This window comes from Bombina bombina, chromosome 3 (genome assembly GCF_027579735.1).
Source record: "Bombina bombina isolate aBomBom1 chromosome 3, aBomBom1.pri, whole genome shotgun sequence".
Classification (NCBI taxonomy): domain Eukaryota; kingdom Metazoa; phylum Chordata; class Amphibia; order Anura; family Bombinatoridae; genus Bombina; species Bombina bombina.
This window is the reverse complement of record NC_069501.1, coordinates 90702402-90729897: the sequence shown is the minus strand read 5'-3', so window position 1 is coordinate 90729897 and position 27496 is coordinate 90702402. Positions and strand designations below refer to the sequence as shown.

Below are 27496 nucleotides of genomic sequence, written 5' to 3'. Positions count from 1 at the left end.
AACTTTAGTAATTTAGAATAGGGTAGGGCATTTTTTTATTTTGGGGGGCTTTGTTGTTTTATTAGGGGGCTTAGAGTAGGTGTAATTAGTTTAAAATTGTTGTAATATTTTTCTTATGTTTGTAAATATTTTTTTATTTTTTGTAACTTAGTTCTTTTTTATTTTTTGTACTTTAGCTAGTTTATTTAATTGTATTTATTTGTAGGAATTGTATTTAATTAATTTATTGATAGTGTAGTGTTAGGTTAATTGTAGGTAATTGTAGGTAGTTTATTTAATTAATGTATTGATAGTGTAGTGTTAGGTTTAATTGTAACTTAGGTTAGTATTTATTTTACAGGTAATTTTGTAATTATTTTAACTATTTTAGCTATTAAATAGTTCTTAACTATTTAATAGCTATTGTACCTGGTTAAAATAAATACAAAGTTACCTGTAAAATAAATATTAATCCTAAAATAGCTATAATATAATTATAATTTATATTGTAGCTATATTAGGATTTATTTTACAGGTAAGTATTTATCTTTAAATAGGAATAATTTATTTAATAAGAGTTAATTAATTTCGTTAGATGTAAATTATATTTAACTTAGGGGGGTGTTAGTGTTAGGGTTAGACTTAGCTTTAGGGGTTAATACATTTATTAGAATAGCGGTGAGCTCCGGTCGGCAGATTAGGGGTTAATAAGTGTCGGCAGGTGGAGGCGACGTTGTGGGGGGCAGATTAGGGGTTAATTAATATAATATAGGGGTCGGCGGTGTTAGGGGCAGCAGATTAGGGGTACATAGGGATAATGTAAGTAGCGGCGGTTTACGGAGCGGCAGATTAGGGGTTAAAAATAAAATGCAGGTTTCAGCGATAGCGGGGGCGGCAGATTAGGGGTTAATAAGTGTAAGGTTAGGGGTGTTTAGACTCGGGGTACATGTTAGAGTGTTAGGTGCAGACGTAGGAAGTGTTTCCCCATAGCAAACAATGGGGCTGCGTTAAGAGCTGAACGCGGCTTTTTTGCAGGTGTTAGGTTTTTTTTCAGCTCAAACAGCCCCATTGTTTCCTATGGGGGAATCGTGCACGAGCACGTTTTTGAGGCTGGCCGCGTCCGTAAGCAACTCTGGTATTGAGAGTTGAAGCTGCGTTAAAAATGCTCTACGCTCCTTTTTTGGAGCCTAACGCAGCCTTTATGTGGACTCTCAATACCAGAGTTATTTTTATGGTGCGGCCAGAAAAAAGCCGGCGTTAGTTTTTCGGGTCGTTACCGACAAAACTCCAAATCTAGCCGTAAGAAATTAGCATATGAGCTTACCTTGGTTTAGCTTTCAACTAAGTATACCAAGCTAACAAGGAAAATGGTGATAAAAATGAATTGGAAAGTTGTTTAAAATGACTTGTCCTATCTGAATCATGAATGTTTATTTTGGACTATACTGTCTGTTTAAATCTCAAGATTAGTTTGCCATAACATAGGGAGTAACTATTATTAATCTGTTCAGTTTTAATTTGATTATTCTGTTACCTCTGTTTAGTACAGAAAAACTTAGCTTGGTTAAGTCTCAATTTCTGGTGCTAAACAAAGAAAATAATGAGTTAACTATTTCTTTAAACCAAGATTATTGATTCTCTTCAATTTAAAGGAACATGAAACACAAACATTTTCATTCATGATTCAGACAAAGAATACAATTTCTAAACAACTCTCTAATTTACTTCTATTATCAAATTTGCTTTGTTCTTTTGGTTGAAAAGAATACCTAGCTGAGAGCTAGTTGCTTACACTTATAGCTTGCGTGCTAACCCAGCACCACGTTAGACCAACTGCTATAAAACCCAAGGTAGTTATGAATAATTTTAATACCAAAGTTTTTCACATAGAATAATGTTCTTTTTCCACAGCTGCATTCATTACTTTTGGGAAATAAGAACCTGGCCACCAGGAGGAGGCAAAGACACCCCAGCTAAAGCCTTAAATACTCCTCCCACTCCCCTCATCCCCCAGTCATTCTTTGCCTTTCGTCCCAGGAGGTTGGCAGAGAAGTGTCAGAATTTATTTGGTCTCTTATGGAGGGTAGTACTCTTCGACATGGGACAGGAGTTTTAAGTAATCCTATCAGTCTCTCAGTGAGGGCTTGGATGAAAGTTAGAGTCCAGAGATCCATCCCGACTAATTTTAACAGCTCCTCAAGCAATTGGTGTTGTCAAACTTTGCTCCGCTGCCTGCTTTCTTCTCTTAAGTCCATGGCGGAGGCGATGCTACTATCCGTATTTCTGTTCCACTGCGTAGATTCCCGTAAGATCGTTTAATTTTACATTCTTTGTGAATGTATTGTAATTCAGATGTTTTCCCGAGAGGCTACCAAAAACCTTGTGGGTCTAACTATATAAAAAAACAACAACAAAAAAACATAAGGGTCTCAGTTAGTCATCTTTATTATCTTGGAATCAAGGGTTAATATCTCTAGAGGGGGGTTATTGAACAGGGTTTTTTTTAATCATGTTTGTTATGTGATTCAACCTGCTTATGTGTGATGTTAAGCGGGCTCATGGTTTGGAACATTTAGGCCCCTGGAAGTGACGTGACCTTATGGTTGGGCACGCTTTTTTTGGACTGTACGGTTCACCTTGTCAATGGGCGTGATTACTTTCTGTCTTCCATTTCCACATTCCTGACCGTGCGTGTGGCGAAGGAGAAATTTTAGTCCGCAGGGGTCTAGTCCATAGGCAGTGGTGAGTGCCCCAGCCATTGGGGGTGTCAGGTGCCGTTTTTTGATTTACTTCTAGTCCATTTTTGCATATCCTCTACCTAGTTATGGAGGATTCTGATGCTGAGACTGTCCAAATTTCAGATTCAGTTATGGAGGATTCTGATACTGAGACTGTTTTAATTTCAGATTCAGATTCTTTGTCCGGTGACGAATCCAGATTGGCCTCGTTGACACATGTCAATCATTTATGTTCTGTATGCCATATGAGAGTGCCTTGTTCCTCTGGCTCGGGGAATCAAGGGTCAGCTGAGCCATCTGCCTCTGGGTGTCCTGTCCCCTGAGAGGCAAGTTCCCTACCATTCCATACTTCTGCACATGCGAGTATCCCAGTTTATGATTATTCCTCCATGCAGGGCGGCGTGTTCACCCCGGAGGTTGCAGCACGTTTTCGCTTTCACGTATTTTTGCCGATTATTTGTCTGCAGAGTCCAGAAGTTTATTTGCGATTGTGCTCGTGCCCTATTGTCCCGGGTCTCCCACCTTGGGGAGGGCCTCTACAGTTCCCTGCGGGTGTGACTGTCCCTGAGTGTTGTGTCTTTCGTTACAGAATTGCGCGCCTTCGCGTATTACTCAGACATGTTTTTCAGTTATTAAATGACCATATCCTTATTGGGTACAGGAATTTTCAGTCTGCTAATGCGAATGGTGCACCTCATTAGACTTGTGGGGTTGATGTAATCTCCTGATTGGTATTTTATTGAGATCTTTCCCAGTTTATGGAAGATCAGGGCTCCGCTTGGCTGGTCCTGCGGGTAGGCCTGTGTCTTCTTGGGCGTTAACCCCCGGGTTGCCTTACATTTTCTTTTTATCCATAAACACTGAAAAATTGATTGCGCTATGTACTGATCATGTATTAAATATTTCCTTATTGTATTAAAACCTACTATATATAAATATACACATTTGTATGTTTGTAGTATACCTTATATGTTATATACTTAAACAGATATAAACAAGGAAAATAGAAACAAGAACAATAGATGGAAAAGTAATTGAAATAAACAAAATTCAAATTAAGAGCACTGACATAAATTGTCAAAAATGATCTTAGGGCAGTGTTCTGCTGTAAAACCGTTTCCTAGTGCTGTAATGTATATAGGTGGATACCACAGTACCTTTTATTTGTTACCCATATGAAAGGGATAACTTAAACAATTCTATATAGTTTTCCTCCTTGTAGTCTTTACTTTCTTGTGGGAACCCACAGTATAGAATGCTGATGATGATAATAAAAGGAGTTGGAGCTTAGACCTCTTAATATGGTTTAGATGTGTATTCCTTTGAATTGCAAGGAGGAGTCGCAATGCCAAGTCTGTGCTGCCTCGATCCAGCTAGGTTTTCCTCGAACCTTGGCTCAGGTGCAGTGACATAAAAAGAAGAAAAGAAAAAAGCGCACTTACTAGAACAAAGAATTAAAAGGCATTCAAGTGAAGCGCTGTGTTCCTACAGCTCCTTGTCTCTCACAATAGGCCCAGTTGGACTGCCTTTTCTCAGCTGTAACAGGTAAAGTCTGGCAAAGTTTCCGGATCCTGTACCAGGATACTCTGTAGCTTGTGGGGACAAATTGCTTGTAATTCACAAACCCCTCTGGGTGATATGCCAAAGCCTAACGCGTTTCCCCCGATCTGCGGCCGGGCTTCTTCAAGAGGCAAAAAATGGATACCCCGGTATTGCGCCTTTTCCATTTAAAGGCGTAGTGGCCAATCAAGGGGTGTGTTGTATGGCCAATCATAGTTGGAGGTGTGTTCAGTGGCTCCGTGTTTACATTAGTTCACAGTGTATCGAGCACAATACTGAGCTCTAAGTTGCTAAATCTATTGGTGAATATTAAAATATAAACAATAAAACATTACATAAAACATTGATTATAAAAATGTTATGTACATATTAATTTATAAAATTATTATGTGGAGATAAGAAATCTCCCCGCAAAATTTGCGCTAGACACTATTAAAAATCTCTATTGTCATTTTAAAATGTTGGGAAGAACATGGTCAGCAGAAGTACACTTGAAGAATTTAATACACTTATCAAAAATGAAAAATAAAAAAATAAAAATAAAACGACCCTGCTTTTATACAATTCATTGTTGAAGAAAACGAAAATCCTCCTAACATCAATGATAAAAAGCTCATAATACTCTAATCCCAGATAACCTGCGTGACGTTGATAAATGCAATGCCAATATGCTTATGAATCGGATATACCTGACATGTTGCCTTATCGTGTATCGAACTAAACTCTAAACGTTTACTTGATCGTGTCATTCGTAGTTAATAATGGGGAAATAACCTAAACTGAAAATTTACATTGGTGGAATAGATACTATAAACATAATGAACCCAATTGTTGCAACAAAATAACGTGATAACACTTTTCAACGAACTATGCTATGCCTTTGGTTGCAGCATCAATATTATAATGGGGTAATTAGAAAAACAAAACATCTATGTAAAATAATAAGCGGCAGCAGCCTGATAGCTACAAAAATTACATATTTATACGTGAGAAGTAATCACGATGTAAAGTTGTAACCCTGAATTTACCTAGGTAAAGAGATTGATATCGATTTCTCTATCTTTGATAGTGTATATTAATATAAGTGTAGACGATGAATAGAGAACAAATTGATTTTTAGATGTGGATTAAAGTTTTATTTACATAGAGGCAGCTACGTCTATGTCAATATTTAGACCTAGAAGCTATAATGTCTTTAGTTTATAAATCCACTTAGTTTCTAGTTTTCTTAGTTCAAGCAACCTATTAGGTTTAGATTGAGGGACCCAGACTATGATCTGTATTCTTAAAGAGCTGGGTTTACTTCCATGGCAGCCAAAAAAATGTTTAGGAACACTATGTTTAACTAGTTTTTCTTTGATGTTATAAATATGTTCATTAACACTTAACTTTCCTTTTTGTGTGGCCAACATATAAGAGGCCACACCCACATTCCAATAAATATACGATATATGTAGAATCGCAATTACTTTTAAACATGATGTTAAATGTTTCAGTTGATTCACTGTTATGGAAGGTAGGTGCTTTAGTTATGTGTTTGCACATGTTACCCCTTGTTTTACCACACTTCATGGTGCCTTTTCAGTTGATTCGCTGTTATGGAAGGTAGGTGCTTTAGACCTAGCTTTTTATTTTAGCCCTTTAGCTTGCGGTAGCACTAACCAGCCACTCGTAATGGCTGGTTATTTAACGTGTGCCTATAAACGGGCAAATTTGCACGTTTACAGGTGCAGGTTAAATTAGCTCTCCACTTGTAATCTAGCCCTATATGTATTAAGAAATTATCAGGGATTATTATGCTGGAAGCCAGATCACAATTTTAAATCGCCGTGGCGACCTGCCATCTGATATTTATCAGGCTTTGTTGTGTGTTTTTTCTTTTTTTTCAGGATTTGACTTAGGGTTGTTAGGGTCCAACAATCAAAGTAATGAGTGTTTTAGATATGGTTAAGGTTAGTTTTGGGGCCAAAGGTACAGAAGGTAGTCTTATCTTTTTAGCATTTGGGTCCCTCATGCCATTATTTAAATATAGTTTACTTGTAAATGTTTCCAGGTTTTCTAAATAGAATCTTTAGAATATTTCTAATTCTACAATGTCCAAGTTCTGTAAGATAGAATTGTCTATTTACATAATATATAGATAGATGGATATAGATATAAATAGAAAGATAGTCAGACAGCTACATATAAATAGATGGAAAATGCATAGACAGATAGATGTAAATAGATAAAAGTAGATAGAAAAAAATAGATAGATATAGACAGAAAGATATAGATATAGAAAGATAGATATAGATAGCTATATATAGATATACATCTATAATTAGATAGATATAGAAAGATAGATATAGATAGCTATATATAGATATACATCTATAGATAGATCGATAGATAGATAAGTAAATAGATAGATAAGTAGATAGATAGATTTATAAGTAGATAGATCTAAGCAGCTAGAAAGAAGTAGATAGATAGATTGACAGATCCTGTTTGAGATGGACCCATCTATGGTAGATGTGATACTTTGATGTTATGCATTTGATTACAATGGAGTTCATTATATTATATTATTATTATTATTATTATTATTATTATAAATTGAATTTGATATATTGTTTTTTGTTTTTTAGATGGCAAGGAGACATCTGATTTTTACTATTGTGTTTCTGTTTTCCTGTTTTGGAATATTTGCAATCATGTTTGAGCTCCGTTTGATGGATTTCCACCCTTTTTGTTATAAAAAAGAAGAATTTGAGTATTTCTTTGACTCCGGTACAGTAAACAGCACATTTCTAATGCTACCAAAAATTGATTGTAAAACAGAGCCCCCGTATCTAGTGATTTTAATAACTACTACCCCCAATCAGCAGAAGGCACGGATGGCAATCCGAGACACTTGGGGCAAAGAACGATGGATTGGAGATAAACGTGTGGTGGCTTATTTTCTTCTGGGTACTACACAGATAGGCAGGAAAGAAGAATATAGTCTTGCAGTGGAAAGGCACATGTATAAAGACTTTATTCAGAAAGATTTTATTGACGTATACTCCAACTTAACCTATAAAACACTGATGGGACTGGAATGGATTAATCATTATTGCCCCGAAACTAGTTTTGTTATGAAGACTGATACAGATATGTTTGTTAATCCAGTTTATCTTGTCCAAAAACTTTTAGAAAAAAATCAAACTACTAACTTATTCACAGGCTTCTTAAAACTAAATGAATTTCCTATACGTATCAAATCAAGCAAATGGTATACAAGTATAGAAGAATATCCAAAAGACAGATATCCTCCTTTTTGTTCGGGGACAGGATATGTATTCTCAGTAGATGTTGCTCAAAAGATTTATCAAATTTCAGGAATTGTACCATTTTTTAAACTAGAAGACGTTTACATTGGACTTTGTCTAGAAAAGATAGAAATTCGTTTACAGGAATTTCACAACCAACAATTATTTTATCCAGAAAAACCACCCTTTTCCGTTTGTAGTTATCGAAATATTGTAACCTCCCATGGCTTTCTACCACATGAGATACAGATGTATTGGGAAGCCATGGAGCGAGCAGATGATGAAGAATGCTGACAAAAATAATTATAATAAATGAACAAATTCCAATATGTATTCTGAAAACCTGAAGTATACTACCAGTTCGCAGTTTGGCAGAAAAAATGTTTAACAATATTTTAATTTTGTGATAACAAGCAGACATATTACTGAAATTGAGATTTGGTAATCAGAGGAATCAATTTGTCTGCGAAATTAGAGCAAAATTGATGTTTACAACTTTAATACAGAATAATTTTATTTTTTATAAAAAATAAATAAATAAAAATGGTGATGGTGCCGATCGTTGGTGAGTGGGAGCCATTGCAGGGAGGCGGGTGGCGGCCAACTTTGCACAAGTTGTTTGTAAATAATTTCATTGTGAAACCTAAAGTTTGTGAAAAAGTGGACGATTTTTATATAAAAAATATATGCATTTCAAGAGATACATATTCAGGGATTCCTGACAGATATCAGTGTTCCAATGTAACTATCGCTAATTTTGAAAAAGAAAATGGTTTGGAAATAGCAAAGTGCTACTTGTACTTATTGCCCTATAACTTGCAAAAAAAGCAAAGGACATGTAAACATTGGGGATTTCTAATTTCAGGACAAAATTTAGAAACTATTTAGAATGGAAGTTTTTTGGTGGTTATAGATGTGTAACAGAAAGTTAGAAAAAGTGTGTTTTTTTTCCATTTTTTTCATCATATTTTATAAAAAATGTATAGTAAATTATAAGATATGATGAAAATAATAGTATCTTTAGAAAGTCCATTTAATGGCGAGAAAAACAGTATATAATGTGTGGGTACAGTAAATGAGTAAGAGGAAAAGTACAGCTAAACACAAACACTGCAGAAATATAAAAAATTGAAAAGTGCTCTGGTCACTAAGGGGTTAATAAACTCTCTTTCTTTGTTTCTTTTGCCCACCTCTCAAGCACTTTCCCTTTTTTCCCCTAACCTTCTCTCTCTCCTGTCTATTTCTAACCTTCTGTCTTTCCTACACTGTCCTGCCTCTTTCTCTCCTTTTTCCTCTTGCGTATACATTCCATTTTTATTCCCTCATCTACTTGCAACTAGACTTATAATGAATAATTTGTTTCGGATGAATCATTGGGAATGAAGATTCTGAAAAATTTGTATGCTGCACTATTTGGTATTTAGTTTGTTTAAAACGAACTAAATACTGAATATTTGTTAATATTTATATTTGTTTTCATTAAACGAATATAAATGTTCTTTACGCCTGTCAGCTTGATACTTACCTGTAGGGCATTGGAGAGCTACGCTATACACTCCAGGGCCGAGATAATTCTCATATTAGCATGGCTCCCCATCACGCTGCAGGTACATTACCGCAGCAGATCCCTTCTCATTTAGCGGGGGGGGGGAGGGTGCTAATCCTCCCCATATTCACAGTTTCCATTGCCTAATTCTCCTATTAACACAGCATGTCCCCCACCTGTTAATGGAAGAAGAGGTTTAGCGCTATATACTTAATTTAAGTCTAACATATATATTCATGAATTATATTCGTAATTCTTTACATGAGTTAGTGCATTCATTCGGATATTCATTTGGTTAAAATGAAATTAATATCCGCACATCCCTACTATCAATCAAAATTAACTCACGTCTCCACTGGTTCCTGCAACTGCACATCAATGGCTGATCCTTCATATTACTTTTGCATATAAGATGCAAGAAAAAACTAAAAACTTATTTCAAAATAAAAAACAGGGCCACTATAGTATATTGTCTGCAATGTATTTAATATGTCAGTGCTAAAATGGTTATAGTGATTAGTGAATGGAGTTGTTCAGTACAGTTAGCACAGTTTTTAAATCTCTATTTGAAAAGATCATATTAACAACTTATTTCTGATTGTTTATTAATATTTACAGAGATCTCAAGTGTTAAGGTATTTTTTACAAGTTGTGTAAATAATAATTTGAAGAAATCACCCGCTAATGTTGTGTATATTTTCTAAAGAATGATAATGATAAATTGTAATAAATCATTGCATTATTTTTAATGTTGTTGATTCAGTATTTTTATGTTAATGGATTTAATTTAATAAAAATAACAGCTTTGCTTTTTATACATGTATGTACATGCCAACAGACCCACATATCACCAACTGCTACTAAAATAACTTTTGTTATTTAAAAAAATATTTTAAAATTGGTTAAATTGTATTAAATATATATTTCTAAAGAAAGTTTTCTTTCATATAGGTGGAGATAGTCTACGTGCTAGTTACTGATGGGATATACATTCCTACCAGGAGGAGGCAAAGTGTCCCAAACTTCAAATGCCTATAAATTAGTTTTAATAACTTTGCCTCCTTAGGAGGGGTGAAGCATGATGTGGTTGATTTGTTTAGTGAAAGGCGCTTCTAAGTATATTGAAGCCCAGTTCCTTTCTAGGTGCAATGTTTGTCTGAGGGATGTGAAGGGAGTATTGCCTGATAATACCAGGTTTTTGCCTATGGGAAAGCTTTTCATAAGGCTCTCTGTAAATTGGTTGCAGGGATTCATCTGCTGTCTCCCTTTATAAATCGACAATATACTCTTGTACCATTACCTTGGCTGATAAGTTTCAGTATTGGTTTGGCTGTCTGCTATATGTGGATGGGCGTCTTACATGGTAAGTATATACTTTTATTATATAAGACACTCTCAGCTATGGATTGGGCACTTTTTAACTAAAGTTGTTATATATTGTTTGTATACATGCCTTGAGTCAGTGATTCAGGGCTCTTTTTTAGACTTTATTTGTGGCTAAATATTTGTCAAGGTTGGTAGAGTCTGTGAATGTTGATAATTACGTTTTATGCAGCTATAATAGAAGTATCCATTAGGCTTTATCTAGGTACATTTTTTTTTTTTGTATTCATAATCAAAATTCTTACCAGCTTTTTAGAATGATAGGTGTATTAGAAATCCACTACAGCTTTGCATGTTGCACATGTGATGATGCTTTTTATTTCATATGGTGACGTGTCATCATTTTGCATCTTTTTTTTTTTGCTCCAAAAAACATTTCCCGCCAAAAAATTCACCACCAAAATTGCAGTTATAAGCTCCGCCCCAGCTCATTCAGTGTTCTCAGAATACACTTAGAGCGCTTACATGCAGCATTTTATGAATACGTTTTCTTTTTTTTATACATTTTTGCTCTGTTTCCCATTCTCTCAAGCCTGTTATATATATATCATATATAGGAGCATGGATATCAACTTGCAAAATTAATTTATTTCTTTTACAAGATATGACGAGTCCAGGGATTTCATCCTTTACTTGTGGGATAACGCCTCCTGATTAGCAGGAAGTGGAAAAGAGCACCACATCAGAGCTGTATATATAGCGCCTCCCTTCCCTCCCACCCCAGTCATTCTCTTTGCCTGTGTTAGTGATAGGAAGAGGTAAAGTGAGGTGTTAGTTTAGATTCTTTAATCAAGAAGTTTTTTTGTTTTAAAATGGTGCCAGTGAGTACTATTTTTCTCCGGGAGAATTTGTCAGTCAATAACTTCCCAAGAGGAGTGGAGACATTTTATTTTCTGCCCTGATTGTTGATGATCTTAGCAAAACATTCCCTAAGATCCTGCTGGTTCCCACAGAGCGGTTGAAGGTAGTGTAAAGAAACATCTTCAGTGTGGAGAATTGTGTCATGCTACAAGCAGCATTGAGGTATGTTCAGATATTTGTTTTCTGGAGAGACTTGATATCAGAACAGGCTGACATTATTCCCTATCTGGGGAGAGGTAATCAGTAGGCAGTAGGCACTTTATGTAAAATGGTGGAACTAGAATTCCCTTTTTATATTGATTACTATGTTCTATTATATGTATTCAATATGGGCTAGACGCTGGGAGATGCGGTTGCTGTCTAAGGGCTGTATTGTTATATCTCTGTAACTGGCCTGAATTGTGATATAAATTGTTATATAACATATCCAAACAAGCGGTGCAATATTGTTTAGCTAATTTGGACATATAATGAAATTTTTTATTGCTGCAAACTTTGTTTTTTGAGAGAACAGAAAAATTGTTGCGCTTTTATTATTTAAAGGCGCAGTACACTTTTTAGGTAATTTTTTTTTGAGTATATGTTTTGACTTCAGAGGTCAATATATCAAGTAAAGAACAACTACTATTATTGCTATTGCTAGTCTGTTTAACATGTCTGAACTTGAGGATGGAGGTAATTGGATTGATGCTATTTTCAAAGCTCTTCTGGCTTGGCCTCTATTAAAGAGAGAACCGTATATTCGGTTTCAAACAGACATGTCACAACAGTGGCATATGTCAATCATCAAGGGGGAATTCACAGTCCACTAGCAATAAAAGAAGTACTTTCTTGGGCAGAATCCAACTCTTGTCTAATCACTACGATTTATATACCAGGTGTAGACAATTGGGAAGTGGATTATCTCAGCCGTCCAGGGGAGTGGTCTCTCCATCTAGATGTGCTCTATCAGATTGTGCAGATGTGGGGTCTTCCAGACAAAGATCTGATGGCCTCTCGTCTAAACAAGAAACTTCCCAGATACCTCTCCAGGTCCAGGGATCCTCAGGCAGAAATAATGGATGCTCTAGCAGTAACATGGTTTTTACCAACCTGCTTACATTTTTCTACCTCTGGGAGTGATCAAGATCATATTGGAACAATCATATGTGTTTCTGATAGCACCAGCATGGCCTTACAGGTTCTGGTATGTGGACCTTGTCCGAATGTCCAGTTGCCAACCTTGATCACTTCTTATAAGACCAGACCTTCTGTCTCAAGGCCCGTTTTTCCATCCAGATCTCAAATTTCTAAATTTGAAGGCATGGAATTTGAACGCTTAGTCCTTAGCCATAGAGGTTTCTCTGACTCTGTGATTAACACTATGATACAGGCTTGTAAGCCTGTTTCAAGGAAAATATATCACAAGGTTTGGAAAACCTATATTTCATGGTGTTCCACTCATGATTATTCTTGGCATTCTTTTAGAATTCCTAGGATTCTACAGTTTCTTCAGGATGGTTTGGATAAAGGTTTGTCTGCCAATACTTTGAAAGGACAAATCTTTGCTCTTTCTGTTTTATTTTACAGAAATATTGCTAATCTTCCTGATGTTCACTGTTTTGTACAGGCTTTGACTCGTATCAAACCTGTTATTAAATCTGCATACAAAGAGAGAAGCGCTCTACCAGGAACGAACAACAGCTCAGTGGCTTGTTCTATGGCGATTTACCACCCGGAAGCAGCCTCTTTTAGACCAGTGTGCTTTTCACAGAAGAAAACTTTCCTGAAGTATATCAGTCTGATCCCGCCAAGTAAGGTCAGTCCAGCCCCGAAATACCAGGCAATTCTCCTCTGAACAAGGAACATGACAACCCCAGACGATCGTTTCGGCCTCCTATGGGCCTCGTCAGTGAGGTGCAGCCACATTCCTCTAAGCACACTGGGCAAGGAGTCCACGTCTGGTTTCCCCCATCACCCATAGGGAGACTTCCCCAGGGTCATAATAATTTGCATACAAAGAGAGAAGCGCTCTACCAGGAACGAACAACAGCTCAGTGGCTTGTTCTATGGCGATTTACCACCCGGAAGCAGCCTCTTTTAGACCAGTGTGCTTTTCACAGAAGAAAACTTTCCTGAAGTATATCAGTCTGATCCCGCCAAGTAAGGTCAGTCCAGCCCCGAAATACCAGGCAATTCTCCTCTGAACAAGGAACATGACAACCCCAGACGATCGTTTCGGCCTCCTATGGGCCTCGTCAGTGAGGTGCAGCCACATTCCTCTAAGCACACTGGGCAAGGAGTCCACGTCTGGTTTCCCCCATCACCCATAGGGAGACTTCCCCAGGGTCATAATAATTTGCATACAAAGAGAGAAGCGCTCTACCAGGAACGAACAACAGCTCAGTGGCTTGTTCTATGGCGATTTACCACCCGGAAGCAGCCTCTTTTAGACCAGTGTGCTTTTCACAGAAGAAAACTTTCCTGAAGTATATCAATCTGATCCCGCCAAGTAAGGTCAGTCCAGCCCCGAAATACCAGGCAATTCTCCTCTGAACAAGGAACATGACAACCCCAGACGATCGTTTCGGCCTCCTATGGGCCTCGTCAGTGAGGTGCAGCCACATTCCTCTAAGCACACTGGGCAAGGAGTCCACGTCTGGTTTCCCCCATCACCCATAGGGAGACTTCCCCAGGGTCATAATAATTTGCATACAAAGAGAGAAGCGCTCTACCAGGAACGAACAACAGCTCAGTGGCTTGTTCTATGGCGATTTACCACCCGGAAGCAGCCTCTTTTAGACCAGTGTGCTTTTCACAGAAGAAAACTTTCCTGAAGTATATCAGTCTGATCCCGCCAAGTAAGGTCAGTCCAGCCCCGAAATACCAGGCAATTCTCCTCTGAACAAGGAACATGACAACCCCAGACGATCGTTTCGGCCTCCTATGGGCCTCGTCAGTGAGGTGCAGCCACATTCCTCTAAGCACACTGGGCAAGGAGTCCACGTCTGGTTTCCCCCATCACCCATAGGGAGACTTCCCCAGGGTCATAATAATTTGCATACAAAGAGAGAAGCGCTCTACCAGGAACGAACAACAGCTCAGTGGCTTGTTCTATGGCGATTTACCACCCGGAAGCAGCCTCTTTTAGACCAGTGTGCTTTTCACAGAAGAAAACTTTCCTGAAGTATATCAGTCTGATCCCGCCAAGTAAGGTCAGTCCAGCCCCGAAATACCAGGCAATTCTCCTCTGAACAAGGAACATGACAACCCCAGACGATCGTTTCGGCCTCCTATGGGCCTCGTCAGTGAGGTGCAGCCACATTCCTCTAAGCACACTGGGCAAGGAGTCCACGTCTGGTTTCCCCCATCACCCATAGGGAGACTTCCCCAGGGTCATAATAATTTGCATACAAAGAGAGAAGCGCTCTACCAGGAACGAACAACAGCTCAGTGGCTTGTTCTATGGCGATTTACCACCCGGAAGCAGCCTCTTTTAGACCAGTGTGCTTTTCACAGAAGAAAACTTTCCTGAAGTATATCAGTCTGATCCCGCCAAGTAAGGTCAGTCCAGCCCCGAAATACCAGGCAATTCTCCTCTGAACAAGGAACATGACAACCCCAGACGATCGTTTCGGCCTCCTATGGGCCTCGTCAGTGAGGTGCAGCCACATTCCTCTAAGCACACTGGGCAAGGAGTCCACGTCTGGTTTCCCCCATCACCCATAGGGAGTCTTCCCCAGGGTCATAATAATTTGCATACAAAGAGAGAAGCGCTCTACCAGGAACGAACAACAGCTCAGTGGCTTGTTCTATGGCGATTTACCACCCGGAAGCAGCCTCTTTTAGACCAGTGTGCTTTTCACAGAAGAAAACTTTCCTGAAGTATATCAGTCTGATCCCGCCAAGTAAGGTCAGTCCAGCCCCGAAATACCAGGCAATTCTCCTCTGAACAATGAACATGACAACCCCAGACGATCGTTTCGGCCTCCTATGGGCCTCGTCAGTGAGTCTCCTTGGAGTCTAAATTTGGTATCAAAGACTTTGCACAGTCCTCCTTTTCAGCCTATGCATTCTTTGGACATTAAACTACTTTCTTGTAAAGTGTTATTTCTCTTGACTATCTCTTCTGCAAGAAGAGTTTTTGAATTGTCTGCTCTCTCTTGCGAGTCTCCTTATCGGATTTTCCATCAAGATAGAACTGTTTTTGCAGACTTCATTTAAATATTTGCCTAAAGTTGTGAACTAAGAAAATCAATAGGGAAATTATTGTTCCTTCTGTCCTAATGCTAAGAATACTCTTGAAAGGTCTTTATATCCTTTGGATCTGGTTAGAGCTTTGAAATATTATGTTGAGGCTACTAAAGATTTCAGAAAGACTTCTAGTCTATTTGTTATTTTTTCTGGTTCCAGAAAAGTTCAGAAAGCCTCTGCCATTTCTTTGGCATCTTGGTTGAAACTTCTGATTCACAAAGCTTATTTGGAGATGGAGCAGTCTCTACATCAGAGAATAATAGCTCATTCTACAAGATCAGTTGCCACATCTTGGGTTTTCAAGAATGAAGCTTCAGTTGATCAAATCTGCAAAGCAGCCAATTGGTCTTCTTTGCATACATTTACTAAATGTTACCATTTTGATGTTTTTGTTTCTTTGGAAGCAGCTTTTGGTAGAAAGGTTCTTCAGGCAGATTTCTCTGTTTGACTCTAGTGCCTATGATAGGATTTAATTTCTCAGCGGAAATAGCTGTTTTTATATTTAATCGCTCCCTCTATAGTTACTCGTGGACTTCCACATCTTGGCTATTATATCCCATCAGTAACTAGCTTGTGGACTCTCGCCACCCATATGAAAGAAAATATACTTTATGTAAGAACTTACCTGATAAATTAAATCCCAGCGTCTAGCCCATATTGAATACATATAATAGAACATAATAATCAATATAAAAAGGGAATTCCAGTTCCACCATTTTACATATAGTGCCTACTGCCTACTGATTACCTCTCCCCAGATAGGGAATAATGTCAGCCTGTTCTGATATCAAGTCTCTCCAGAAAACAAATATCTGAACATACCTCAATGCTGCTTGTAGCATGACACAATTCTCCACACTGAAGATGTTTCTTTACACTACCTTCAACCGCTCTGTGGGAACCAGCAGGATCTTAGGGAATGTTTTGCTAAGATCATCAACAATCAGGGCAGAAAATAAAATGTCTCCACTCCTCTTGGGAAGTTATTGACTGACAAATTCTCCCTGAGAAAAATAGTACTCACTGGCACCATTTTAAAACAAAAAAACTTCTTGATTAAAGAATCTAAACTAACACCTCACTTTACCTCTTCCTATCACTAACACAGGCAAAGAGAATGACTGGGGTGGGAGGGAAGGGAGGCACTATATATACAGCTCTGATGTGGTGCTCTTTGCCACTAAATAAAGTTATTACCCCCTAAACCACCGCTCCCGGGAGCCCACCGCAAGTTATACTAAATATGTTAACCCCTAAACCGCTACTCCCGGTCCCCGCCGCCACCTACATTATACCTATTAACCCATATCCTGCCCCCCTATACTGTCGCCACCTATAATAAAGTTATTAACCCCTATCCTGCGGATCCCGGACCTCGCCACAACCAAATAAATAGTTTAACCCCTAAACCGTCGCTCCCGGACCCCGCCGCAACCTATATTAAACTTACTAACCCCTAATCTGCCCCCCCCCCCACACCGTCGCCACCTATAATAAGTTTATTAACCCCTATCCTGCCCCCCTACACCGTCGCCACCTATAATAAGTTTATTAACCCCTATCCTGCCCCCCCTACACCATCGCCACCTAAACCTAAGTCTAACACTAACCCTAACACCCCCCTAACTTAAATATTAATTAAATAAATCTCAATAATATTTATCTTATTAAATAAATTAATCCTATTTAAAACTAAATACTAACACTACACTATACTTAAATAAATTAATCCTATTTAAAACGAAATACCTGTAAAATAAACCCTAAGATAGCTACAATATAAATAATAATTATATTGTAGCTATTTTAGGATTTATATTTATTTTACAGGTAACTTTGTATTTATTTTAGCTAGTTAGAATAGTTATTAAATAGTTATTAACTATTTAATAACTACCTAGCTAAAAGAAATACAAAATTACCTGTAGAAAAAATCCTAACCTAAGTTACAATTAAACCTAACACTACACTATCATTAAATTAATTAAATAAATTAGTTACAAATAACTACAATTAAATTAAATTAAATAAACTAACTAAAGTACAAAAAATAAAAAAAGCTAAGTTACAAAAAATAAAAAAATAAGTTACAAACATTTAAAAAATATTACAACAATTTTAAGCTACTTACACCTAATCTAAGCCCCCTAATAAAATAACAAAGCCCCCCAAAATAAAAAAATGCCCTACCCTATTCTAAATTAAAAAGTTCAAAGCTCTTTTACCTTACCAGCCCTTAAAAGGGCCTTTTGCGGGGCATGCCCCAAATAATTCTGCTCTTTTGCCTGTAAAAGAAAATTACAACCCCCCCAACATTAAAACCCACCACTCACATACCCCTAATCTAACCCAAACCCCCCTTAAATAAACCTAACACTACTCCCCTGAAGATCATCCTACCTTGAGTCGAATTCAGCCAGCCGACCCACCGATGGAACCGTAGAGGAGATCCGGAGCGGAAGAAGTCATCATCCAGGCGGCGCGGAAGAAGTCTTCCATCCGATAGAAGTCTTCATCCCGGCGGCGTCTTCAATCTTCATCCATCCGGAGCGGAGCGGAGCCATCTTCAGACGAGCCGATGCGGAGCCATCCTCTTCTTCCCGACGACTAACGACGAATGGATATTCCTTTAAGGGACGTCATCCAAGATGGATCATTGGATCAGCCAATTGGATTGAACTTCAATCAGCCAATCAGATTTTTTCCTACCTTAATTCCAATCAGCCAATCGGAATTGAAGGGACGCCATGTTGGATGACGTCCCTTAAAGGAATATCCATTCGTCGTTAGTCGTCGGGAAGAAGAGGATGGCTCCGCGTTAGCTCGTCTGAAGATGGCTCCGCTCCGGATGGATGAAGATTGAAGACGCCACCTGGATGAAGACTTCTATCAGATGGAAGACTTCTTCCACGCCGCCTGGATGATGACTTCTGCTGCTCCGGATCTCCTTTTCGGTTCCATCGGTGGGTCGGCTGGCTGAAGACGACTCAAGGTAGGATGATCTTCAGGTGGGTAGTGTTTTTATTTAAGGGGGGTTTGGGTTAGATTAGGGGTATGTGAGTGGTGGGTTTTAATGTTGGGGGGGTTGTAATTTTCGTTTACAGGCAAAAGAGCAGAATTCTTTGGGGCATGCCCCGCAAAAGGCCCTTTGGGCTGGTAAGGTAAAAGAGCTTTGAACTTTTTAATTTAGAATAGGGTAGGGCATTTTTTTATTTTGGGGGGCTTTGTTATTTTATTATGGGGCTTAGATTAGGTGTAAGTAGCTTAAAATTGTTGTAATATTTTTTAAATGTTTGTAACTTATTTTTTTATTTTTTGTACTTTAGTTAGTTTATTTTATTTAATTTAATTGTAGTTATTTGTAACTAATTTATTTAATTAATTTAATGATAGTGTAGTGTTAGGTTTAATTGTAACTTAGGTTAGGATTTATTGTACAGGTAATTTTGTATTTCTTTTAGCTAGGTAGTTATTAAATAGTTAATAACTATTTAATAACTATTCTAACTAGCTAAAATAAATACAAAGTTACCAGTAAAATAAATATAAATCCTAAAATAGCTACAATATAATTATTATTTATATTGTAGCTATCTTAGGGTTTATTTTACAGGTAAGTATTTAGTTTTAAATAGGAATAATTTATTTAAGTATAGTGTAGTGTTAGGTGTAATTGTAACTTAGGTTAGTTTTTATTTTACAGGTAAATTTCTCTTTATTTTAGCTAGGTAGCTATTAAATAGTTAATAACTATTTAATAGCTATTGTACCTAGTTAAAATAAATTGAAAGTTGCCTGCAAAATAAAAATAAATCCTAAAATAGCTACAATATAATTATTATTTATATTGTAGCTATATAAGGGTTTATTTTAAAGGTAAGTATTTAGTTTTAAATAGGATTAATTTATTTAATAAGATAAATATTATTGAGATTTATTTAATTAATATTTAAGTTAGGGGGGTGTTAGGGTTAGTGTTAGACTTAGGTTTAGGGGTTAATAATTTTATTACAGTGGCGGCGGTGTATGGGGGGGCAGGATAGGGGTTAATAAATTTATTATAGGTGGCGACGGTGTAGGGGGGCAGGATAGGGGTTAATAAACTTATTATAGGTGGCGACAGTATAGGGGGGGCAGATTAGGGGTTAATAAACTTATTATAGGTGGCGACGGTATAGGGAGGCAGGATAGGGGTTACTAGGTATAATGTAGGTGGCTGCGGGGTCCAGGAGTGGCGGTTTAGGGGTTAAACTATTTATTTAGTTGCAGCGAGGTCCGGGATCCACAGGGTAGGGGTTAATAACTTTATTATAGGTGGCGGCGGTATAGGGGGGCAGGATAGGGGTTACTAGGTATAATGTAGGTGGCGGCGGTGTCCGGGAGCGGCAGTTTAGGGGTTAATACATTTATAAGAGTTGCGGCAGGGACCGGAAGCGGCGGTTTAGGGGTTAATAACTTTATTGAGTTGCGGGGGGCTCCGGGGGGCGCTGGTATAGGGGCTAGAAAAGTGTAGTTAGTGTGGGTGCTTAGTGACAGGCTAGCAATAAAGCTGGGAAAAAGCCGAAGAGCAGCGAGATCGGATGAGTGATAACTCTCACAGTCCGCTGCTCATCGCCCCGTACTTGGTGCGCGGCTTTTTGACAGCTTTATTGATAACTTAGGCGAAATTTTGCAGGTCCGTGGCGGCGATGGTAGGCGAGCTTAGGCGGGCGTATTGGGCCGGCGAAGGCATGTAAAGTAGACGCGTTGATAACTACCCCCCAATGTGAACTAAAATGCTTTGGACTACAAAAAATATCCTTAGGAATCAGAGGAGGAAATATAGAAAAATCCTTACTCTGAGCTTAAACCAGATGGATATTTCTATTAAATAGTGTCCAACCATATGGACTGAATGAACAAAATAATGTTGGTTCATTCCTATAATCTGTAAACTCTGCATAAAAATAAATAGTAACTAAGATATCACAACACCTAAGCAGTGATTCTGTAAAAAACAGACACAGAATCCAAAATATGCAAAAAAATAAGCAATAACCAAGTTATCACACTATTCAAGCAGCAATTCTGAAAAACATACTCAGAATTTGAAATCACACTTGTAGACCTATGTTCAAAGTAATCACCACATAGTAAAATAGTTAAATGTACTTTTTAATGTAATATGATTTCACAAATAACCTCTAACTATGAAAATTTACAACAAACAGATAACTATGACAAATTTGATATTACTAGACAGACTAGAGGTTCCAAATATCATACATATATATATATGTACATTATATTTCCACTAATAAGCACATATTGAACACATTTTTCACTTTTGTCAACTCACAATATTCATGGAATGGTTAGACCACACCAGAGTCTTTAAAATTCGGGAATGACTCCACCCATTAAATTCATGACAATATTTTTACCAATCTCACCTATTTTACAATCTACATGAGTTAATTTTATTTTTTACTTAGAAACCCCTAGTTTAAAAAAATCATGAATTTGAAGACACTCTACAATCACAATATCCATCCCAGTCACATTCACAGCACAATCAAATCCCCTTTCCCCCCCTCCCCCTCCTCTTTTTTCACATAATTCTTAATAATTTTTTCACACTTATATTAATAGCAAAATATTATTTGATTAATCATTGAACCCAGAAAATATTTTATTAATCACTAAAAAACATAGCAAAATATTTTAACAGTTTTATGGATGAGGTATAGGTAAGATTGATTCTGACACAATTTACATGCAATACCAACATAATTTTTTTATTATTACATTTATTATATTACACCAATTCATTAAATATGCCACATCTGTTATTAAACAAAAAGATAAACATGTTATAATAATAGAATATAACCTAGTTATAAATCTAATCGTGTTACTCAAAAAATGATGAAGCAATTCAGAAATAAATATACATCAATATAACTTAGAACAAGGTACTCTAACTGGTTATGCCTACAATACCCAGAATTCTTAGTATAACGCCACCATAATGACATTATTGCAGTAGGCGGAGCCAAACAGGCAAAATTAGTATATAAAGGGATACTAAACTCTACGATCATGATAACCCTTTGAGAAAGCCGTGCTAGATGGCGAAACATGTTAGGGACTTAGGGAAGTGGTGAGGAGTCTATGCGAGCTCCTGTATTTTAGTTGCAGCAATAATTGTCAAACTTATATTAACTTAAAAACCTGATTGTAAAAAATGCTAACTATATGTTATAGCCAGTGATCTACAGTGACTAGAGGCAGGTGAGGCAGGGCTTCACCTCTCATATGGGCAAAATATATATATTTTTATTGGCTTTAAAAGAAAATGCAATTTTTCCCCCAGCATTTGTTTTTTCACAGCTACATGTTGTGCAATGGAGAGGCACAAGCAGGTCTGCCCACCATTACACAACATGCTTCGCCACCTACTGGATGAAAGTGGTTAAGATCATTGTATGGCCCATAACTGCTTATTTGAGGCAGTCCTATTTGGGCTGAACCAATCCAGTGAGAGGCATTAGTAAGTGGAACTTAGGGCTGGGGTTGGATGTTTAATCATATAAAACAAAACAAAAACGGAAAAAAAATACTTTAATTTATTTTGCTGCTGCCCTGTTCAGCTGTAAGCTTTTATTCAATAAAAAAGAGAGTTTTGTTCTTCCCCTCCACTGTCACTTCCTTACAGACTACAGAGCAGGAAGAGATCCAAACTCAGAGCAGTGTTTTAGCCACATTTTATTAAAGAAAGTTCTCTACAACCTTAGATTTTACTGAAAGGGATTCTGTTAGTTAAAATTATAATTTAATGAATGTGGTTTAGTGTTTTTTTGTTTTTTTACTCTTTTACAGCAGTTTAAGTATCGTTTTTGTATTTTGTTTACTCAAACTTTACACCCAGCAGCTTGCCTCTGTACTGTACACTAATATATATTCTCACTTTCTGAACTCTCTCTAGCTCTGCTGTTTGCATGGATGAGTTGTTATTTGACAAGAGTAAGCTAGACCAAAAGCATGGTAATGTAAAATGAAACCAAGCAGTTTAGAATGAGTTATAGCAAATATTCTCCGTGGCTCCTGTAGCTATAGTATTTCATGTAATCCAGTGATTCCTTAGGTGTATGTTGGACAACCCTGATGTAGACAACACATAATAATTTATTAATGCTCCCATTCATATGTGGTGTTCTGTTTCAGATATTTAAAATAGATTGTAGACTATTAGCATTTGATAGTCACTTAAAATATATCTTAAAAATGCAGAGGTCCCTCCCCCCCCCCTTGTGTGTGTGTGTGTGTCTCTCTCTCTCTCTATCTATCCATCTCTCTCCTTATGTGTCATTCTCCACCATGGTCTATTTCTCTCTCTGTCTCTCTTCCTCCCCCTCTGACTCTCATTCCTTATGTGTCTCTCTAACCCACTGTGTGTGATTGTGTCTCTCTCTCTTTCTCTAACCCTCTGTGTGTGATTGTGTCTATCTCTCTCTTTCTCTCTCTCTCTAACCCTCTGTGTGTGATTGTGTCTCTCTCTTTCTCTCTCTCTCTAACCCTCTGTGTGTGATTGTGTCTCTCTCTTTCTCTCTCTCTCTAACCCTCTGTGTGTGATTGTGTCTCTTTCTCTCTCTCTCACCCTCTGTGTGTGATTGTGTCTCTCTCTCTTTCTCTCTAACCCTCTGTGTGTGATTGTGTCTCTCTCTTTCTCTCTCTATCTAACCCTCTGTGTGTGATTGTGTCTCTCTCTCTTTCTCTCTCTCTCTCTCTCTCTCTCTCTCTCTCTCTCTCTCTCTATCTCTAACCCTCTGTGTATGATTGTGGCTCTCTCTCTCTCTCTAACCCTCTGTGTGTGATTGTCTCTCTCTCTCTCTCTCTCTCTCGCTCTCTCTCTCTCTAACCCTCTGTGTGTGATTGTGTCTCTCTTTCTCTCTCTCTAACCCTCTGTGTGCGATTCTGTCTCTCTCTTTCTCTCTCTCTCTCTCTCTCTAACCCTCTGTGTGTGATTGTGTCTCTCTCTCTTTTTCTCTCTCTCTAACCCTCTGTGTGTGATTGTGTCTCTCTCTTTCTCTCTCCCTCTAACCCTCTGTGTATGATTGTGTCTCTCTCTCTCTCTATCTAACCCTCTGTGTGTGATTCTCTCTCTCTCTCTCTCACCCTCTGTGTGTGATTGTGTCTCTCTCTAACCCTCTGTGTGTGATTGTCTCTCTCTCTATCTAACCCTCTGTGTGTGATGGTGACTCTCTCTCTTTCTCTCTCTCTCTCTCTCTCTCTAAACCTCTGTGTGTGATTGTGTCTCTCTTTCTCTCTCTCTCTCTAACTCTCTGTGTGTGATTGTGTCTCTCTTTCTCTCTCTCTCTAACCCTCTGTGTGTGATTGTGTCTCTCTTTTTCTCTCTCTCTAACCCTCTGTGTGTGACTGTGTCTCTCTTTCTCTCTCTCTCTAACCCTCTGTGTGTGACTGCGTCTCTCTTTCTCTCTCTCTCTAACCCTCTGTGTGTGATTATGTCTCTCTCTAACCCCATGTGTGTTATTGTGTGTCTCTCTCTCTTTCTCTCTAAGCCTCTGTGTCTCTCTCCCTCTCCCCCGTCTCTCTCTCCCTCTCCCCCCGAGTGCTTTTCTGTGTTTCTGTCTACCTTTTATTTATTTAATTAATGAATTGGTAGTGCCATCTGATGGTGTGGCTTTATTTAAAGGGGTGGGGTCAAGCGCCCCACCATCTTTAAATTTCACCAGCCGCCACTGGATCAAGACATTTTTATATTTACTGAATAATGAAGGAATATATAAGCGTAATTTGCAGCATTAAAGTAAAAAGTATGTTTTAAACATATATTTTAATGGGCCAGGATTTCTAGATCTCATAATCAGAGCAAGCATTTTGTTATCTGGCAAGAGTTTCTGTTACAATGCTTTAGACTAAAAATCAGATGTTTACTAAGTTGACCAGGTTTCCAAGACACCATTTAAAGGGACATGAAACCCATATGTTTTCTTTCATGATTTAGAAAGAGCATGCAATTTTAAATAACTTTCCAATTTACATCTATTATCTAATTTTCTTCATTCTTTTGATATCCTTTGTTGAAAATAATATCTAAATATGCTCAGTAGCTGCTGATTGGTGGCTGCACATAGATACCTCATGTGATTGGCTTACCCATGTGCATTGCTATTTCTTCAACGAAGGATATCTAAAGAATGAAGGCGTACCCTAGCCACTGCTTCACCAGCCTCTGACGTCACTGCATGTCACTGGTTATAGCCATATTCTAAGAGAGGGATAATTTATTAAGATACAAGTAATCTGATAAGCATTACTAACCAAGCGGCAATACTTAAAAACAGTCACTGCACATAATGGTTGTAAACTGGGGTAAATAACCAGCTGACTTACATTATTATGCTTAAGAGAGATAATCGATTAAGATATAAGCAATTAGATAAGCATTTCAAAGCTAGTGGTAATAGCGACAAATAGTCAACGCACATAGTGGTTGCAAATAGAAGGAAATAATCATCTGACTTACAATCTTATGCTTAACAAGCAACTTGCAATAAAAGTCTATTATAAATTTGTATCTCAAACTTCATAAATATGCCAATCAATATCTGAATGCTTTAACACTTAATGAAGCAGTATTGTGGTAATTTAACAACAAACAATATTGTGTTATTGAAGCAGTATTACGGTGATTTAATAACAAGCAGCGGCATTCATATAACCTTATACCAAATATAAAACTAATCATCCATTTGCTCTATATGGTTGGGTGGTTCAGTTTGATACTAAAATATTTTTTGTGGCTATTCTTTGTAAGTTTACAATTACGGTAATAGTGAAAAACAGTTACAGCATACAGTATATTGGATGTAAATAGAGGTTAACAACCAGTTGACTCACGATACTATGCCTAATTAGAAACTTGCAATAAAATCGTATCACAATTTTACACTACAAATCTCACAGATACACATAGCAATATCTCAATGCTCTAATACTTGATGTAGCATTAGTGAGGTAGTTTAAAAACAAGCAGCGGCGACCATACAACTTTATACTGAACTTTAGTCATTTGCTTCATAAGGACGGGTGGTTTAGTTTGATATTAAAACACTCTGTGGCTATTCTTTGTAAGTTCACAAGCAATTCCAGATTTATGGCTGTTTCAATGGTACAAATAAAGAAAAACTTAACCTATCCTTTACAAATAGCAACATTGTATATTTGAATAATAAACTATTACAAATATTATCAAATGAAAGAAAATCCTATTAATACAACAGTGTATCTAATGCAAGAGGATAAATTTTGCAACCATTGTGAAAACAAGGTATTATAATAAAATACAGAAACTAAACCTACATTAAATATTAATTGCTTTAAAACTGGGAATACGAGACATTACAACATAATATATGAACAAAACCTACATATAATATAAACTGCTTTAAAAAAATGATATTATGCAAAAGCAGTATGGTGTTAAACAACTTATGAAGCATCGTTATTTAAATTGCTGGCAAAATCTTGTGTATAAAAATCATTTAACTATATAAAACACTGGTTGTGTAATATTATAAAATAACCCCATATCTCAAATCAACACCAAAATCTTGCATCTTAAAGTGGTACAATATCACCACATTTAAATACTAATACACTATTACACATGCATATTTATACAATGTTTGTGGTCAAGCAATAAATATACATTTCTAATCCACTATTTGCCACCATTATAGATACTTAAATATCAGTATCCAATCAAATTTATAGTCAGACTATAATATTTATTATAGATCCAATATCTATTTACTGATATATAGTGAACCTCTCAGCTATCCAATACTTGTACTTCATTGATCTCATTCTCTGAAACTGTATACTTTACAATCCAATATACCATTAGAATAAAATGCCAAATTATTGCTTGTGTTTTTAATTATTTTCCCGCATATTTTAAAGTAGTGTTAAAATATTAAAAGTTAAGTTTTAAAAATTAGATATTTTTGATACTGTCACCTTGAACACAAATTAACAACCAAGTCTTTACAACTAGTAATAAACTATAACACATTCAAACCAAGCTCTTGAGTGCTATACATGTACTCTTTCAGTGTTTTTTATAGCCACTAATAACCTGTAAAGTTTCAGAACACTATAATTGCACCATTACTCAGATTTTTAACCAATTTAGATTATTAACGTATATTAACGGTTATATATATTTATATTTAGAGCCTTTCTATTTCATTATTAGTAGTGCCATTGGTCCCTCTTTTCTTCTTTTCAATAAAAATAAAACCCACCCAATAAACCCTTAAAAAAACCTAACACTAACCCCCAAAGATCCATTTACAGTTTTTGAAGACCGGACATCCATCCTCATCAAGTCTTCATCCAAGCAGGCAGAAGTCCTCAACAAAGCCAGGAGAAGTCTTCAAGCTGCAAGAAGTGGTCCTACAGGCGGGCAGAAGTCTTCATCCAGACAGCATTTTCTATCTTCATCCTTCAAATGTGGAGCGACTCCATCTTAAAGACATCCGGTGCAGAGCATCCTCTTCATACAGACCCAGCCGTACACTGAAGGTTCCTTTAAATGACGTCATCCAAGATGGCATCCGTTGAATTCCGATTGGCTGATAGAATTCTATTGGCTGATAGGATCGGAATTAAAGGTGAAAATCAGGTGATGCAATCAGCCAATAGGATTTTTTCACTTTTAATTCCGATTGGCTGATAGAATTCTATCAGCCAATCAGAATTCAAGGGATGCCATCTTGGATGATGTCCTTTAAAGGGAACCTTCAGTGTACGGCTGGGACCGTATGAAGAGGATGCTCCACGCCGGATGTCTTGAAGATGGAGCCGCTCTGCGTCGGAAGGATGAAGATAGAAGA

General features: G+C 37.3%; 1 protein-coding gene across 3 annotated transcripts in view; it reads left to right on the top strand.

Annotated features, from left to right (window-relative positions):
* B3GALT5 (beta-1,3-galactosyltransferase 5) overlaps window positions 1–9865 on the top strand; it is a 143662-nt gene extending 133797 nt beyond the window's left edge. For all 3 annotated transcript variants that reach the window (XM_053705917.1, XM_053705916.1, XM_053705915.1), the window contains one exon: window positions 6908–9865. In XM_053705917.1, the coding sequence (XP_053561892.1) occupies window positions 6908–7864 (957 nt within the window). In that variant the 3' untranslated portion in view covers window positions 7865–9865. The remainder of the gene's footprint in view (window positions 1–6907) is intronic.
* The last annotated feature ends 17631 nt before the right edge of the window (window positions 9866–27496 follow it).